This window comes from Heloderma suspectum, chromosome 1 (genome assembly GCF_057233095.1).
Source record: "Heloderma suspectum isolate Gila_16-S chromosome 1, 16-S_ref, whole genome shotgun sequence".
Taxonomy (NCBI): Eukaryota; Metazoa; Chordata; class Lepidosauria; order Squamata; family Helodermatidae; genus Heloderma; species Heloderma suspectum.
Genome location: NC_139458.1, coordinates 332,302,016 through 332,315,673, shown reverse-complemented (window position 1 = coordinate 332,315,673; position 13,658 = coordinate 332,302,016). Strand labels below are relative to the sequence as shown.

The following is a 13,658-nucleotide window of genomic DNA, read 5'->3' as shown; positions in this document are numbered from 1 at the left end:
AACAGTGGCCGCAAGACTGGAAAAGGTCAGTTTACATTCCAATTCCAAAGAACAGCAATGCCAAAGAGTGTTCAAACTACCGCACAATTGCGCTCATTTCACATGCCAGCAAGGTGATGCTCAAAATCCTACAAGCTAGGCTTCAGCAGTATGTGAACCGAGAACTACCGGAAGTACAAGCGGGGTTTCAAAGAGGCAGAGGAACTAGAGATCAAATCGCCAACATTCGCTGGATCATGAAGAAAGCAAGAGAATTCCAGAAAAACGTCTCTTTCTGCCTCATTGACTATGCTAAAGCCTTTGATTGCGTGGATCACAACAAACTGTGGCAAATTCTTAAAGTGATGGGAGTACCAGACCACCTTACCTGTCTCCTGAGAAACCTGTACGAGGGTCAAGAAGCAACAGTAAGAACCAGACATGGAACAACCGATTGGTTCAAAATTGGGAAAGGAGTACGACAAGGCTGCATATTGTCACCCTGCTTATTTAACTTATATGCAGAGTACATCATGAGAAACGCCGGGTTGGATGAATCACAGGTCGGAATTGAGATTGCCGGGAGAATTATCAACAACCTCAGATATGCAGACGATACCACCCTAATGGCAGAAAGCGAAGAAGATCTAAAGAGCCTCTTGTTGAGGGTAAAAGAGGAGAGTGCAAAAGCTGGTTTGAAACTCAACATAACTAAGATCACGGCATCTGGCCCCATCACTTCCTGGCATCTAGAAGGGGAAGAAATGGAAGCAGTGACAGATTTTATTTTCTTGGGCTCCAAGATCACCGCAGACGGTGACTGTAGCCATGAAATTAAAAGACGCTCCTTGGGAGGAAAGCTATGGCAAACCAGACAGCATAGTATGAAGCAGATACATCACCTTGCTGACCAAGGTCCATCTAATCAAAGCTATGGTTTTCCCAGTAATAATATATGGCTGTGAGAGCTGGACTATAAGGAAGGCTGAGCGCCGAAGAATTGATGCTTTCAAACTGTGGTGCTGGAGAAGACTCTTATGAGTCCCCTGGACTGCAGGGAGGTCAAATCAGTCAATCCTAAAGGAAATCAACCCTGACTGCTCATTGGAAGGACGGATACTGAAGCTCAAATATTTTGGCCACCTAATGAGAAGAGAAAACTCTCTGGAAAAGACCCTGATGTTGGGAAAGACTGAAGGCAAAAGGAGAAGGGGACGGCAGAGGATGAGATGGCTAGATAGCATCACAGATGCAATGAATATGAACTTGAGCACGCTCCAGGAGAGAGCGCAGGACAGGAAGGCCTGGCGTGCTATGGTCCATGGGGTCACGAAGAGTCGGATACAACTGAACGACTGAACAACAACAACAACAAAAATTAAACCGCACTTTTTTTTCTTTTTCTTTTTGATCACCTGAGGTGCAGAAACAGACTGCAATAAAAAATGAATAAATCCAAAGTTTTGTAATCTGGAACAAACCAATCAGACATTTCCACTAACATCAAATTGCAATGTCCTTGTTCTGTGGCCAACGTTATAAGATCTTGGTCCCTACTAAGAATGAACGCAACCAAACCCGCTGATAATTCTAGGTTATCAAATTCTACATTGCTCTAGAATTTATTAATAGGGTTGACTGTATCCATTGAGGACTCCATAGGAATCTGTCCCCCTATAGTTCTTAAGTTAGCATAGCAAAGCTTAGGAAATTGTATTACAAGCAGTTACTGCCGAGTTATCACTGTGCTTGCCTTGTATACATCTGAGCCTTGCATAGAATGTCGCAGACCATGAGGTTTTCTACATGAGGCATTTACTGTGCACTTGTGATTCATTACTCACAGTTGTTTACAGTTTTGTTTAGACGATATTGCGATTCTCCAGTTTTGCTTCTGTTTTTTCAGAGTACTGTCTTAGGTTTTTTAGAATGGTGAAAATGGGGTATTATTTCTGAAAGCGCTGTTTCTACTTATGTATTTGTGCTATTCCACTATAACACAGTGTCACCTAGAGGCTATGTAGCAGAAAAGCAGGAAAGAAAAAGCTCTTTGTGCAGAGCTTGGATCTTAAGTCTGCAATGAAACTGAAAGTAAATAGAGCAACCGTGTGTAGAAAAGCTCCATACCTCTTGCATGTCACAGGGTTTTTTGCCTCTACACCTACGCGTGTATTACGTACGCATGTATGTACATACACAAACACACTTCTGCCAAGTGAGGATAATACTTCATGCATTGATGAAACAGGCTCTAATGCGTGGAAGCATATGCCACAATAACAATACAATCCTACACATGTCTACTCAGAAGTAAATCCCATTGACTTCAATGGGGCTTACATCCTGGAAATTAAGTACTGCAGCCTAAATCTGTCAGTCATTGCAATGCAGGGGGGGTGTGGATTTTCACAGTGTTGGGGAGGAGAGAGGGTTAGTCCTTCCCTGCCCAGCAGCGCCCTCTCCCAAAAACATCCACACTGCAATGAGGCTTTTAAAAAAGCTTCCACTGACACCAACGGAGACTTTTAAAAGCGTCTTTGTAGTGGGGGCTGGGTGATGTGTATATGAGTGTGTGTGTCTGTGAGTGTCTGTGAATGAATGCGGTCTGGACAATAATGTTGGGGCTGCTTTAGAAGATCTTTAGGTTAAGGGGATAATCTTTAATGCTGCGCCTTCCACTACCACAAAGCCACCACTGGATAAAACTCAAAACTATTGAAAGCGGCATCAACCAAAGTTTCACTTAACAATACTTGCCCCTCCACCCCAATAGTGTTTTGCCTTCCTTTAGGTACAAGAAGAAATATCATGATTTTGTAAAACAACAAAATAAACAATACCCACAAAACTATCATTTCTCTGATCCTCCATTCAAAGTCACAGAGGCATCACAACCTGTAGGATCAGATTCAACCACCAGAGAAAGGGCTTGCACATCATATTCACGGTATCTCTGGCACAGACAGAAAAGAACAGTCCCTTTTAAAGCTTACCAGAAAGGTTGAAATTGTGCCACTGCTGTATAAATGCTAAACATATTCATTATACTAGCAAAATGTTTTATGACACAGCTAGCAAGTTGCCTTACACTCTCCCAACTAAGCGTGACTTTTGGATCTTTTCCAGGCAACTCGGACAGCCATTTTCCATCCTATTATCCTTGTGGTGTTCTGCCAAATGATGGAGTCATGCTTGCAACGTCTAGTTACACTTCAGAAGTTTAATGAAGCATATTATAAAAGTTAATTTGGGGAACATACATCATTCTGCATTCTGCCTACAGGAAAAAGCTAAAGCCCGGGGGGGGGGGGGGTGTCTTAGCTCAGAGAAGAAGAAAAAGGAGAAACATGATAAAGGTTTATTAAATTATGAATGGGGGAAGTGGAGAAAGAGAGAGAAACTCAAGAGTTATCCAAGAAAATGTTGGGAATTAGATTCAAGACAGACAAAACAAAGTACTTCTTCACACAAAACATAATTAACTTCTGGTATTTGCTGCCACAAGATGTTCTGATAGCCCCTGGCTTAGGGTCAAACTACACATTATGTTAATTGCATAGTGTGTAACAGAGACTTGTCTTTTTCTTTAGAGTAATTGCATGCAACCACAATCTGGATTGGAACCAACACACACTGGGAGCAATTAACCCTTCCTCTGTTTGCTTCCTGAAATCCCTCCCCAACATGCGGATTAAAAGAAGAAAAAGCTTCCTCTTTTAAGAAGCAGAATTTAAGGGGGCAAAATTGTGTAGCAAATGGGGGGGGAGAGGGTTAATCCTCTCCTCCTGGTATACACTAGTCCCAGTCCAAAGCTAGACCATGTGCAGTTACTCTAAAGTAAAGAAATATATAAGGTTCAGCTACACGCTATCCAATTAATATAACGTGTAGTTTTACCCTCGCGTATGGTTTCAAAGGGGGATTAGAAAATGTATAGAAGAGAGATCTATCATGGCCAAAATGGAATCTCCATATTCAGAGGCCGTATACCCCTGAATACCAGTGGCTAGCAAGCAGCAGCAGGGGAAAGTGATTTCTTTATGCCTCTGCTTGGTGGGGTTCACAGGGTATCTGGTTGGTCTAGCAGGAATCTTGTCTCTTAAATCCAGAAGACAATGCTTACGCATATAGGTAGGTACACATTCAAAAACCTGTATGTTGCTAGGTCCAGTTTTTCCGATAGTATTTTTTTTGGTAGTAGGGTCTTTTATACTAATCACTGAGTATTCCCAAAAAAAAATAGTATGTACTGGGATGAATAATTCTTCCCCCTATTATGCTTTAAGATCTTCAAAAGCTACTCTCAGGGACTGATCATAATCATATATTCATTATTCACAACACAAGTTATAATGAGCTTATAAAACGCTGAGCTGGCAAATCAACCAGGGACACAGGAGATCATTTAAATGGAGAAAGTGATTAATAACCTAAAATATCAGAGAGACGTTCTTCTCCCTTTATCATAATTCTAGAACGAGGGCTCGTTCAATTAGCTGAATGATGGGAGATTCAAGACAGACAAAAGGAAGTATTCCTTCACACAGTGGACACTTAAACTATGGAATTCTCTACCACAAGATGTGTGATGGTCACCAATGTAGATTGCTTTAAAAGGGGATTAGGCATATTCATGGTGGATAAACTTTTCAATGACTCCTAGACATCATGGCTATGTATTTCCTCCAGTATTGGAGACAATCTACCTCAGCAATTCCAGTTTGCTGAGGAAAACGAGTGGGAGGGTGCTACTGCACTGATGTCCTGCTTGTGGGCTTCCCATGGGCATATGGTTGGCCACTGTGGAAACAGAATGCTGGACTAGATTGGTCTTGATCCAGCAGGATTCTCCTTATGATTTTATTATATCCTACAAGGGAAGTTAATTCCCTTTTCAAGAACAAGGCAGTTTGCTAATGGCATACGTGTGTGTGTGTGTGTGTGCGCGCGCGCGCACATACACACAGACATGCCCCACACACCGGAGAGGTCACATGAATAGAATCCAAAATCCAGTTAGGATTACCTTTATTTGGACCAACAAAAATGCCACAAAAGAGCTTCCAAGTTCTCCAGAGCTCTTCATGGTACAAAACAGTATATATGGGGGAAAGGGACAGCCAAGAAAGTACAAAGATTAAGTCAATTGTTGTGGCCATGAGGTCTGCAGCTTAGAGTAAGTCTGAAGACGGAGATTTCAGACTGAATGAATTAGTCACTGGTAGGTGTTGCAGGTATTAGGTCACACCTAGCATTCTAGGACAAAGAAGCAATGGCTAAAGCTTATTTCTGTAAACAGAAAGAACAGTTATAACTCAGATCTGTGTCTTGCCTTACAAGAAACACACAGGTTCCTGGGCAAGCAGATAGCACAAGAGGAACATGATGGTCTTTATATTACCAAATTAATTTTAGGTGATACACTAGATAAAAAAGTCAACTGAAGCCAAATTGGGTAGTATTACCAATGGTCGGAGGCAATGGAATCCTCAAAGTGACGAATTCATTCAGTCTATAATCTCCATCTTGAGACTGAGGCTAAACTGCAGACCTCATGGCCACAGCATTAGGCATAGTCTTTGTTTTTAGGGGCATTTTTGTACTGTGGATTTTAGACTTCTTTTTCTTATGGACAAGGACAACTATCCTTGTTTTTATGTTGTGTGAACAGACGATGTCTAGTCCCAGGGCATCCAGAGCCATATGGCTAAGAAATGTTATGCTGCCAGTTATCCAGCTGCCCTGCTCATCCAACCGCCCTGCATTTTCCCCAGCCCAGTTGATCAGGTCTCAGTTTACAAGGGGACAGACTGGAAGCAGATGGCCATCATGAGGGGGGAAGCCACAAGTGTCACAGTTGTGGTCAATCCTAACCCACTCATCCACCACAACTCTTTCACATATACAGGGCACGCTTTATTTTGATGCTAAAAAAACGCTCAGTTCTTATCCGATACTTAAAAACTCTGTATCCACAAACAGATTTTGCCCATCCAAGTTGTCTCTGCCAAGATCAATAAGATAATTGTCTTTTTGTAACATTACTGAAATGCAAAGATGAGCTTATAAAACTAGAGCAATTTATACATTCAATATTAACTCACAGGAATAAGGTTACTGAAAGCAGAGCGGCAACATAAGAAGAAACACCACCACAAATTTCGGGTTGCTCCACTTAAAAGGTTTTTAAACATCTCAAAAAAGTGATACAGTCTTCCCATCAAACTTACCAATACTATAGTACCGCTTAAGATCTGTGCGCCTAATATCCTTTGGCTGACTGCTCTTTTTCTTTTTTTTCTCATAGTCCTCCTTTTCCCCAGAATGTTTGCAGTTTTCTTGAGAACCATTGGTTTGCACCAAAACAACTTTGCTTCCATCCTCTTTTCCAGTCTGAATTCTACACCCAGGGGTTCCACAAGCATTCGCAGAAGCAGTTTCTGCATTTTGTTTAGCTAATCTCTTCTTTTTCAAACTAGGGGAAAAAATGGAAAAAAACAGACATACTTAGCTAACTTGCAGAAAAAATATTGGCTAACAATGTAATAATTATAATTTTACACACCTTGGTTCTGGTAGAAGATTTCCAATTATTAAACAATGTTCCTGTTGATATTATTATTAAAATAATTGCATTACTTCCTACTGCAAAAAGCAGACTCAAAGACCTACAGACACAAATCCATAATTAAAATAATAGAAAAAAAATTGTGATCAGCACAATAATACAAATAAAAATAAACACCATAAACACATTCTAAAAGCAATACAATATGAAAAGTATTCATCCACAATACACAAAATCTCTCCTCACCCACCACCCAGCCAAGAATGATCACCACAAAAGCAGCCGACAACAACTGGGCCATAACTAGGGTCCAAATGCCTGGGAAAATAAGCATATATTTATTCATTTGATGTGGTGATCAAGGTGACTAACAATAAGAAGAGCCCAAGTTTAAATTCGAAAACATAGTTAGAACGATCGTAAAACTAATACATTACAACCCTGTTTATAAAACACAAAGAATAAAAACAGCACTCAGCCCAACAAACTGGCCTGGTGCTGAAAAGATGACAGTATCAGAACCAGGCAAGAACATAGGAAGAGCTATGCTGTATCAGACCAAGGTTTCATCTAGTCCAGCATTCTGTTCACAAAGTCAAATCAGCTGCATGAGGGAAACACACATGTAGAACATGAGTGCAATAGCTCATGTTCCCCAGCAACTGGTGTACACAGGCTTACTGCCTCTGATACTGGAGATAGTATATAGCCATAGAACTGGTACCCATTGATAGTCTTATCCTCCATGAATTTGTCCAATCCCCTTTCAAAGCCATCCAAATTGGTGGTCCTCACTACATGTTGTGGAGCTTCCTTGGGGAGAGCATTCCATGAAAGCCTGTTCTGAAACTGCCACCGCACAAGGTTCTTTCAGTGGGGGCACTCAGAGAAAGGCCTCTGAAGTTGACCTCAAGGACCAGGTAGTTTCATGAGGGAAGAGGAGGTCCTTGAGGTTTTTGGTGCCCCGAGCCATGTAATTATTCCCCAATATGGTTATTAGGACCTCTTCTCATCTTATTCCAGAAGGGCAAGCACCGCTGCTGCTTTTCAATGCTGCTTTAGTAACATCAGACATCTGAGTTCCCATCTGAGGACCTGGCACATACTCGCATTGTTAGCATCCCTTGTCCTAGAAACTGGGACAATACTGGGACAGGAGGAGAGCATCATGGACTCTTCCCATGTGACCTTGGGATTCTGACATTACTGGAGCAGTATGGGATAACCACACATTGCAGAGGCTGCTATTCTACTGAGGTAATGTGAGAAGAGGGCCCTTATAAGCCTAGATAAGTTGCATCTCAAACAAGACCACACTGATTAATGTACTTAGTTAACACCTATTTATTATGTTGTCATCTAAACTTATACTTTCACAGTCACCTGCCCCTGATTTATCATTGGCTTTGTTTTTACAGGAACATGCCATTCATTTAATTCAAGGTTATTTAAATCAGTGCCCCATACATAGTACACGTTTGTTCTGAGGCTCTGACAAACATCCACAAGAGAGAAATGAACGACTCCATTGAAGTTGGAAGAATAACCTTTTGTTTCAAGAGAGAGCTTTAATATTTGTTCCCTTGCTATTTTTGTATCACATCTTCATTAGTTCGTATTGGTTTTATTGAGAAGTCACCTTGGGCTTAAAGAAAGATGGGATTTGGGTCAGGGAAGGCCCACAGTGTAGTGGTAGAGCACACGGTTTACATGAAGAAGGTCCCAAGTTCAGTTCCAGGAAACTCCACATATGGCTGGGTAAGGCTCGTGTCTGAGGTCCTGGAAAGCCATTGATACTATCGAGCTAGATGGACCAATGGTCTGACTCGGTATAAGACAACTCCCTAAAAACAAAACCCAACAAAGCTGCACAATTTCTGCTTGGTCATTCTATCGCTCATGTTCACCGTTTCAGGGTGAATCTAAAATAGCTATGGGCAGGACGTTTCAAAGTGACATAGTAAGATATACAAAATGAAAGGTGGTTAAGAAGTCAGAGATATCCATTAATGAACATTTCACTTATGTGGGCTATCTGCCCACATAAAAAAGCATGGGGAAAAAAGCACAACATACAGCTGCCTGTCTGGAAAAACGACGTAGGAAGCTGGTTTATACTGACAGCATCTCTACATCAGCCTAAAATCCCGCATTTAAAATGGGGCTTTCTGCTTCCGTTTTAAATGCAGGATCATGACAGACTCCCTTTACACGTGCTTCCTCCCCCCCTTCCCCCCCCACATCTGAGTCTTCCATAGGTTTTATTATACAGCCTCTAGATGGCGCTGTGGTCTAGCTCCTCTTATTGCGGGTTTTCGTTTTTCACACAGGGAACTCAAGCAGAACTCAAGCATGGTAATTTGATAGCTCATTATCTCCAGTCTTTTAAAAAATGGAATAAAGGTCACTTAATGTGGGAGACACTCTGGAGGTTGACGACGTCATCTGAAGGACCCACAGACTTCCATGAGCAACCAATTTCAATAGCAGGATAAAAGCTCCATGTGAAAAAGCCCTGAGTCAGGCAAAGTATCAGTCCATCTAGCTCAGTATTGTCTATAATGACCAGCAACAGACCTTCAGAGTCTCAGATGGGTATCTGAGATATGCCTGGGATAGAGATAGGTCCTGAGACCTTTTGCATGCAAAGCATGTCTTCTACCACTGAACTACGGCCTGCCCAACCCCACTTAATAAGACAACAGTCTGAATATTTCGATACGTTCTTATTTGATATCATATGCTTCTTAGCTTGGAGTGTCTTCTCTCTTTTTTGTATTTTGTATTTTTTGTACTTTTGTATTCTGTGTTTCATGGATATCACACCTTTTTGGTATATTTTCTTAATAAACATTTTTTAAAAAGCAGTGTAGCTAAAATAATGGCTTCAGAACTTCTGGAAGTATTTTCTGTCCCTTTGGCAAGGGGCAGGACAATGCACTTGTCAAAAGTTGAGCTATTGCAGACCTCGGAATGATCTAGTCATTGCTTCATAAGGCAATTCAAGGCAGACAATTTTTAATGAATAAACTGCATCATGATACAAGCCTAGAAACAACCACTTCAGGGTTCAATCACACCTTCAGACATTGGTATGGAATGCAGGCATCTGTTTTTCCAAAGCAACATATCCACAGGTCTTGTATGAGAACATCCTAACCTTTGTAAGGAGGGTAAATGTCACAGAACAAATTATTCTGGTTAGGCCTACCATGAAATGATTATGGGTATCTGGATAATGCAAAGTGCTGAAAGCACAGCGACTGCCCCAGGTGAACAACGATTTGCCAGCCAATGTTGTGGCAACCAACCACTCACTCTGGCATGAAGAAGAATGCAAGCCAATAAACCCTTCACTCTGAACAGCCTGGGTAAAATGCTATAGTTCCTGAACCGGACTAAGTCCATATTACAAAATGAACAAAATGTGGTTACAGAAGATAGCCTGAAGATTTCACTGCACTGCTGGAGGTTTTGCAGCTACGAAAAGATTAATATGCCATGGTTGTCAGAAAGGAATTACTGTCATTGCAGATGGGTAGGAAGAGAAAGTACAGTGTCTCCCCCCTAATAATGTCAGAAATAACTTCTTCTTCTAACAGAGAGTACTCAGCCTTGTGGTTTCTATCTTGTAGCCAGAGACAATAGTCTCCATTAATATAAAATCAAACAACTTGAAGCCTGATCAGATAACCCCAAAAATAACAATGCAAATAAGGGCTTACACTGTTTATTTTCAAGACAGCTAACAGAGTCAGGAGAAGAAGCAGCAGCAGGCAGCTAAAAATGTGAATTTAATTTGGAAGTTCTCCAGTTACCCAACGAGTCCACAAAAAATAAGCTCATGTGTTAAAATAAAACCTGTATCTCTCACTTATCATAATATTTACAAAGATCGAATTCAGTTCTCCAAGTGCTGGTCCTTATGTACCCATAACACTACCATCCACATACAAAAATGAGTTATCAGCAGGCTTGGGGGTTTGCAGAAGTACAAAAAAGAACTTTAAGGAAAAAAAACTCGGGAGGGAAAAATCACCGCAAAATAGCCCAATTAGTCTGCTCAGTGGCCACAAAACACTGTTTGCCTATTGATGGCAGGGGGAATGGAAAGCCAGGGGGTGGGGTGGAATAGAATACCCTGGAAAAGAGCATATCTGGCTGGCTGGCAGTCTATAGTACAACAATTTGCAGGTCCCACTTATTACTGCCAGTAATAAGTTGGAGGTCCCATTTATTTCTGCAATATGCCCATCTGTACTGCAAAACTTGGTAGCCCCATTGAGAGCATCTGGGTTAAAATAAATGCAGCAAAGAATAAAAGGAACATGGTGGTCAGAGTCTACTACCGGCCACCCAATCAAGGAGAAGACAAGGATGAAACTTTTGAAAAGCAAATAGCCAATGTTTCAAGGAAGCATGATGTAGTAGTCATGGGGGACTTCAATTTCCCCGATATTTGCTGGGAGACAAATTCTGCAAAACATGGCCCCTCCAGGAAATTCCTGACTTGGGTGGCGGATAACTTCCCCCTACAGAAAGTAGAGGTAGGAACTAGAGGATCGGCTATCCTTGACTTGATCCTAACCAACAGAGATGACTTAGTGGGTAAAGTAGCAGTTACAGGAACTCTGCGGGAAAGTGATCACGTTATACTTGAGTTCATGGTTCTAAAGGAAGCAAAAGTCACGTGTAGCCAAATGTGTACCCTGGATTTTAGGAAAGCTGATTTTAATAAACTCAGAACAATGATCAGTAAGGTCCCATGGCAAGCGACGCTTAACGAGAAAAGGAGTCCAAGGTGGGTGGGAGCTTTCAAAAAAAGGAAATTCTCAAGGCACAATTACAAACCATTCCAACAAGAAAAAAACAAGGAAGACAACAGAAGAAAGCAATGTGGCTTCACAAAAAGCTAAGAGATGACCTGAAAACAAAAAAGGACACATATAGGAAGTGGAAAGAAGGCCAAGTAACAAAGGAAGAGTACAGGCAGGTAGCACAGAATTGCAGGGATGGCATCAGGAAGGCTAAAGCTGAGAACGAGTTGAGGTTAGCGAGGGATGCTAAAAGCAACAAAAAGGCTTTCTTCAGCTACGTGCACAGTAAAAGACAGAGGAAAGAAATGGTGGTTCAGCTATTAAATAAGGATGGCAAAATGATAACAGATGACAAAGAGAAGGCAAAAGTGATTAATTCCTACTTTGGCCCAGTCTTCTCCCAAAAGAGGGTCTATGACTCCCCCAGCAAAGGCGAAGTACCGCCGATTCCGTTGCGCAAGCCTATGCAAGGGAGATTTAGTGCTTCCTAGGGGGAAGTCTGGAAATGAGAGGAAAGACTCAGTTCTGGGAGGAGGGAGGTCAGCGGAGCTCCCTTATGCAAGCGCCACCAACTTGCCGACTTCCTGAAGCAAGCATTTCCGCTCTTTCAGTTTGCCCTGGAAGCACTAAACCGCCATTGCAGAAGTGGTGGGGGCCACTTGCACAATGGAATTGGAGGGGCATAAGGGAATCAGTGGGACTATAACCATCCCAATGGAATCTGCCCAATGGAATCAAGCACTAGTGGGCTCCCCCTTGCTGGATGCCTTCAAGCCATCTGTTGCAGAAGCTCTAGCTCTGGATTTCCTGCATCAAGCAGCAAATGACCAACAATGCCCCCTTTAACTCTTATGATTTTATGAAGAGGGCTCCGAGGTCTGAGCATCCACAGTCCAAGGTGCTCACCAGGCTAGGTCAGAGCCTCAGACTATTGCTGGTTGCTGGCACAAGCCCCTGTGTCCTTGCCACAGGCTCTTCATCTGCAACAGACCAATTATTCCATACTAACATAAGTTTCAGCTGAAGGAAAAAACAAAGTGTCTCACTGATAAAAGCCATATTTACAGTACGCAGCCATTGTGCTTACAAAACTAGAAGTTACTCCAGTCTGCGACAACAAAAAGCGGTGGGGGGAGGGAGGAGCACAAATGCTGGGGAAACTACATCACAACAAACATGTTGTAATGAAAGAAAGATCCAAAAAGTTTTCTGATGGTTTAATAAAGATACTACATGGATGAAAAAAAAATTACTTTAAAGATGTAGCTAGCAGCCACATATTTCGTTCTTGTTTACTCTAGTATAAGCACAGAATCCTGATTGGTACCCTAGTGTGGGGAGTAGGGCATCTTTAACTCTTTCTCCTGCTGCAGTCCCAATTTGGATTGGGTGGAGCCCCACACCTGCAATTTATAGTGCTATATAATGATTTAATTCAGATCAGGACCACAGTGGAGGAAAGGGTTGAAGGCCCCCTGCCCCCCATGACAGGGTCCCAATCTGAATCGGACACCTGCACGAACCCTAGAGTAAGTGCCTTTTGGCCCTGAACCACAGGGAAGAAGTAAGCATTGTTGATTGGCTGTGCTGATTACGAACAGTGGCATAATGGAGCCACAACTCACAGGAAGGCAGTGGCAGCACATTTTTGTTAGCGGGGATGCTGAAGTCCTCTGCCACCCCCTGCCCCCTCGAGCTTCCCTGTTTCCTGAGTTTAACTGCAATCCTCATGGTATCTGGGGGAAATGAAGTTTCCCAACAACAATATATAGTTCCCTGTTGTAATGCAAAGTATTTGGGGGCAGCTTGGGGTTGGTCAAATGAGTACCCCGCTTGCTGGGGGAAAGGTAGTCACGACTGGGGAAGGCAATGGCAAACCGCCCCGCTGTAGTCTGCCATGAAAACGCCAGCGAAAGCGGCATCCCTCTAGGGGTCAGCAATGACTCGGTGCTTGCACAGGAGGAACCTTTCCTTTCCTTGGTCTTGAATGGGCAATCAAGACTAGCACGGTGCCGAATTTTTCAGTCTATTTTCAACCATTCCTTTGGGAGGGAGGGGCGAAAAGAAATCGCACCTGAAAATTGCGGGAGGAGGCGAGTAAGTATTTTGAAGAAATCTCTTAGGGTGCAGGGCTTCAGTGCTTACCTTACTGTAAGGAGCTCACTGAAATAGGGGCGTGGGTGCTCTTTATTTTACCTTTCTCCCCACCCCTTTCTGCCCTTGCAGCCTCTCCAGCCACTTGAGCACCTTGGAAAGCCCCTTAGAGGACTTAAGCAGGACGTTGTCCCTTAGGG

The 13,658-nt window shown here is 42.5% G+C and overlaps 1 protein-coding gene across 8 annotated transcripts in view; it reads right to left on the bottom strand.

Annotated features, from left to right (window-relative positions):
• The window catches only part of NCOA7 (nuclear receptor coactivator 7), a 96,630-nt gene that overhangs the window by 55,954 nt on the left and 27,018 nt on the right, over nt 1–13,658 (bottom strand). For 4 of the 8 annotated variants that reach the window (XR_014786677.1, XM_084827463.1, XM_084827462.1 and 1 more), the window contains exon 3: nt 6,210–6,454. Coding sequence is in view for 5 of the 8 variants with exons in the window: in XM_084827463.1 (XP_084683589.1) it covers nt 6,210–6,454 (245 nt within the window). In the remaining 3 variants the exon portion in view is untranslated. Of the gene's footprint in view, nt 1–6,209; nt 6,455–6,544; nt 6,648–13,658 lie in introns of all 8 variants that reach the window. The other 4 variants (XR_014786676.1, XM_084827460.1, XM_084827461.1 and 1 more) reach the window with 2 other exon arrangements.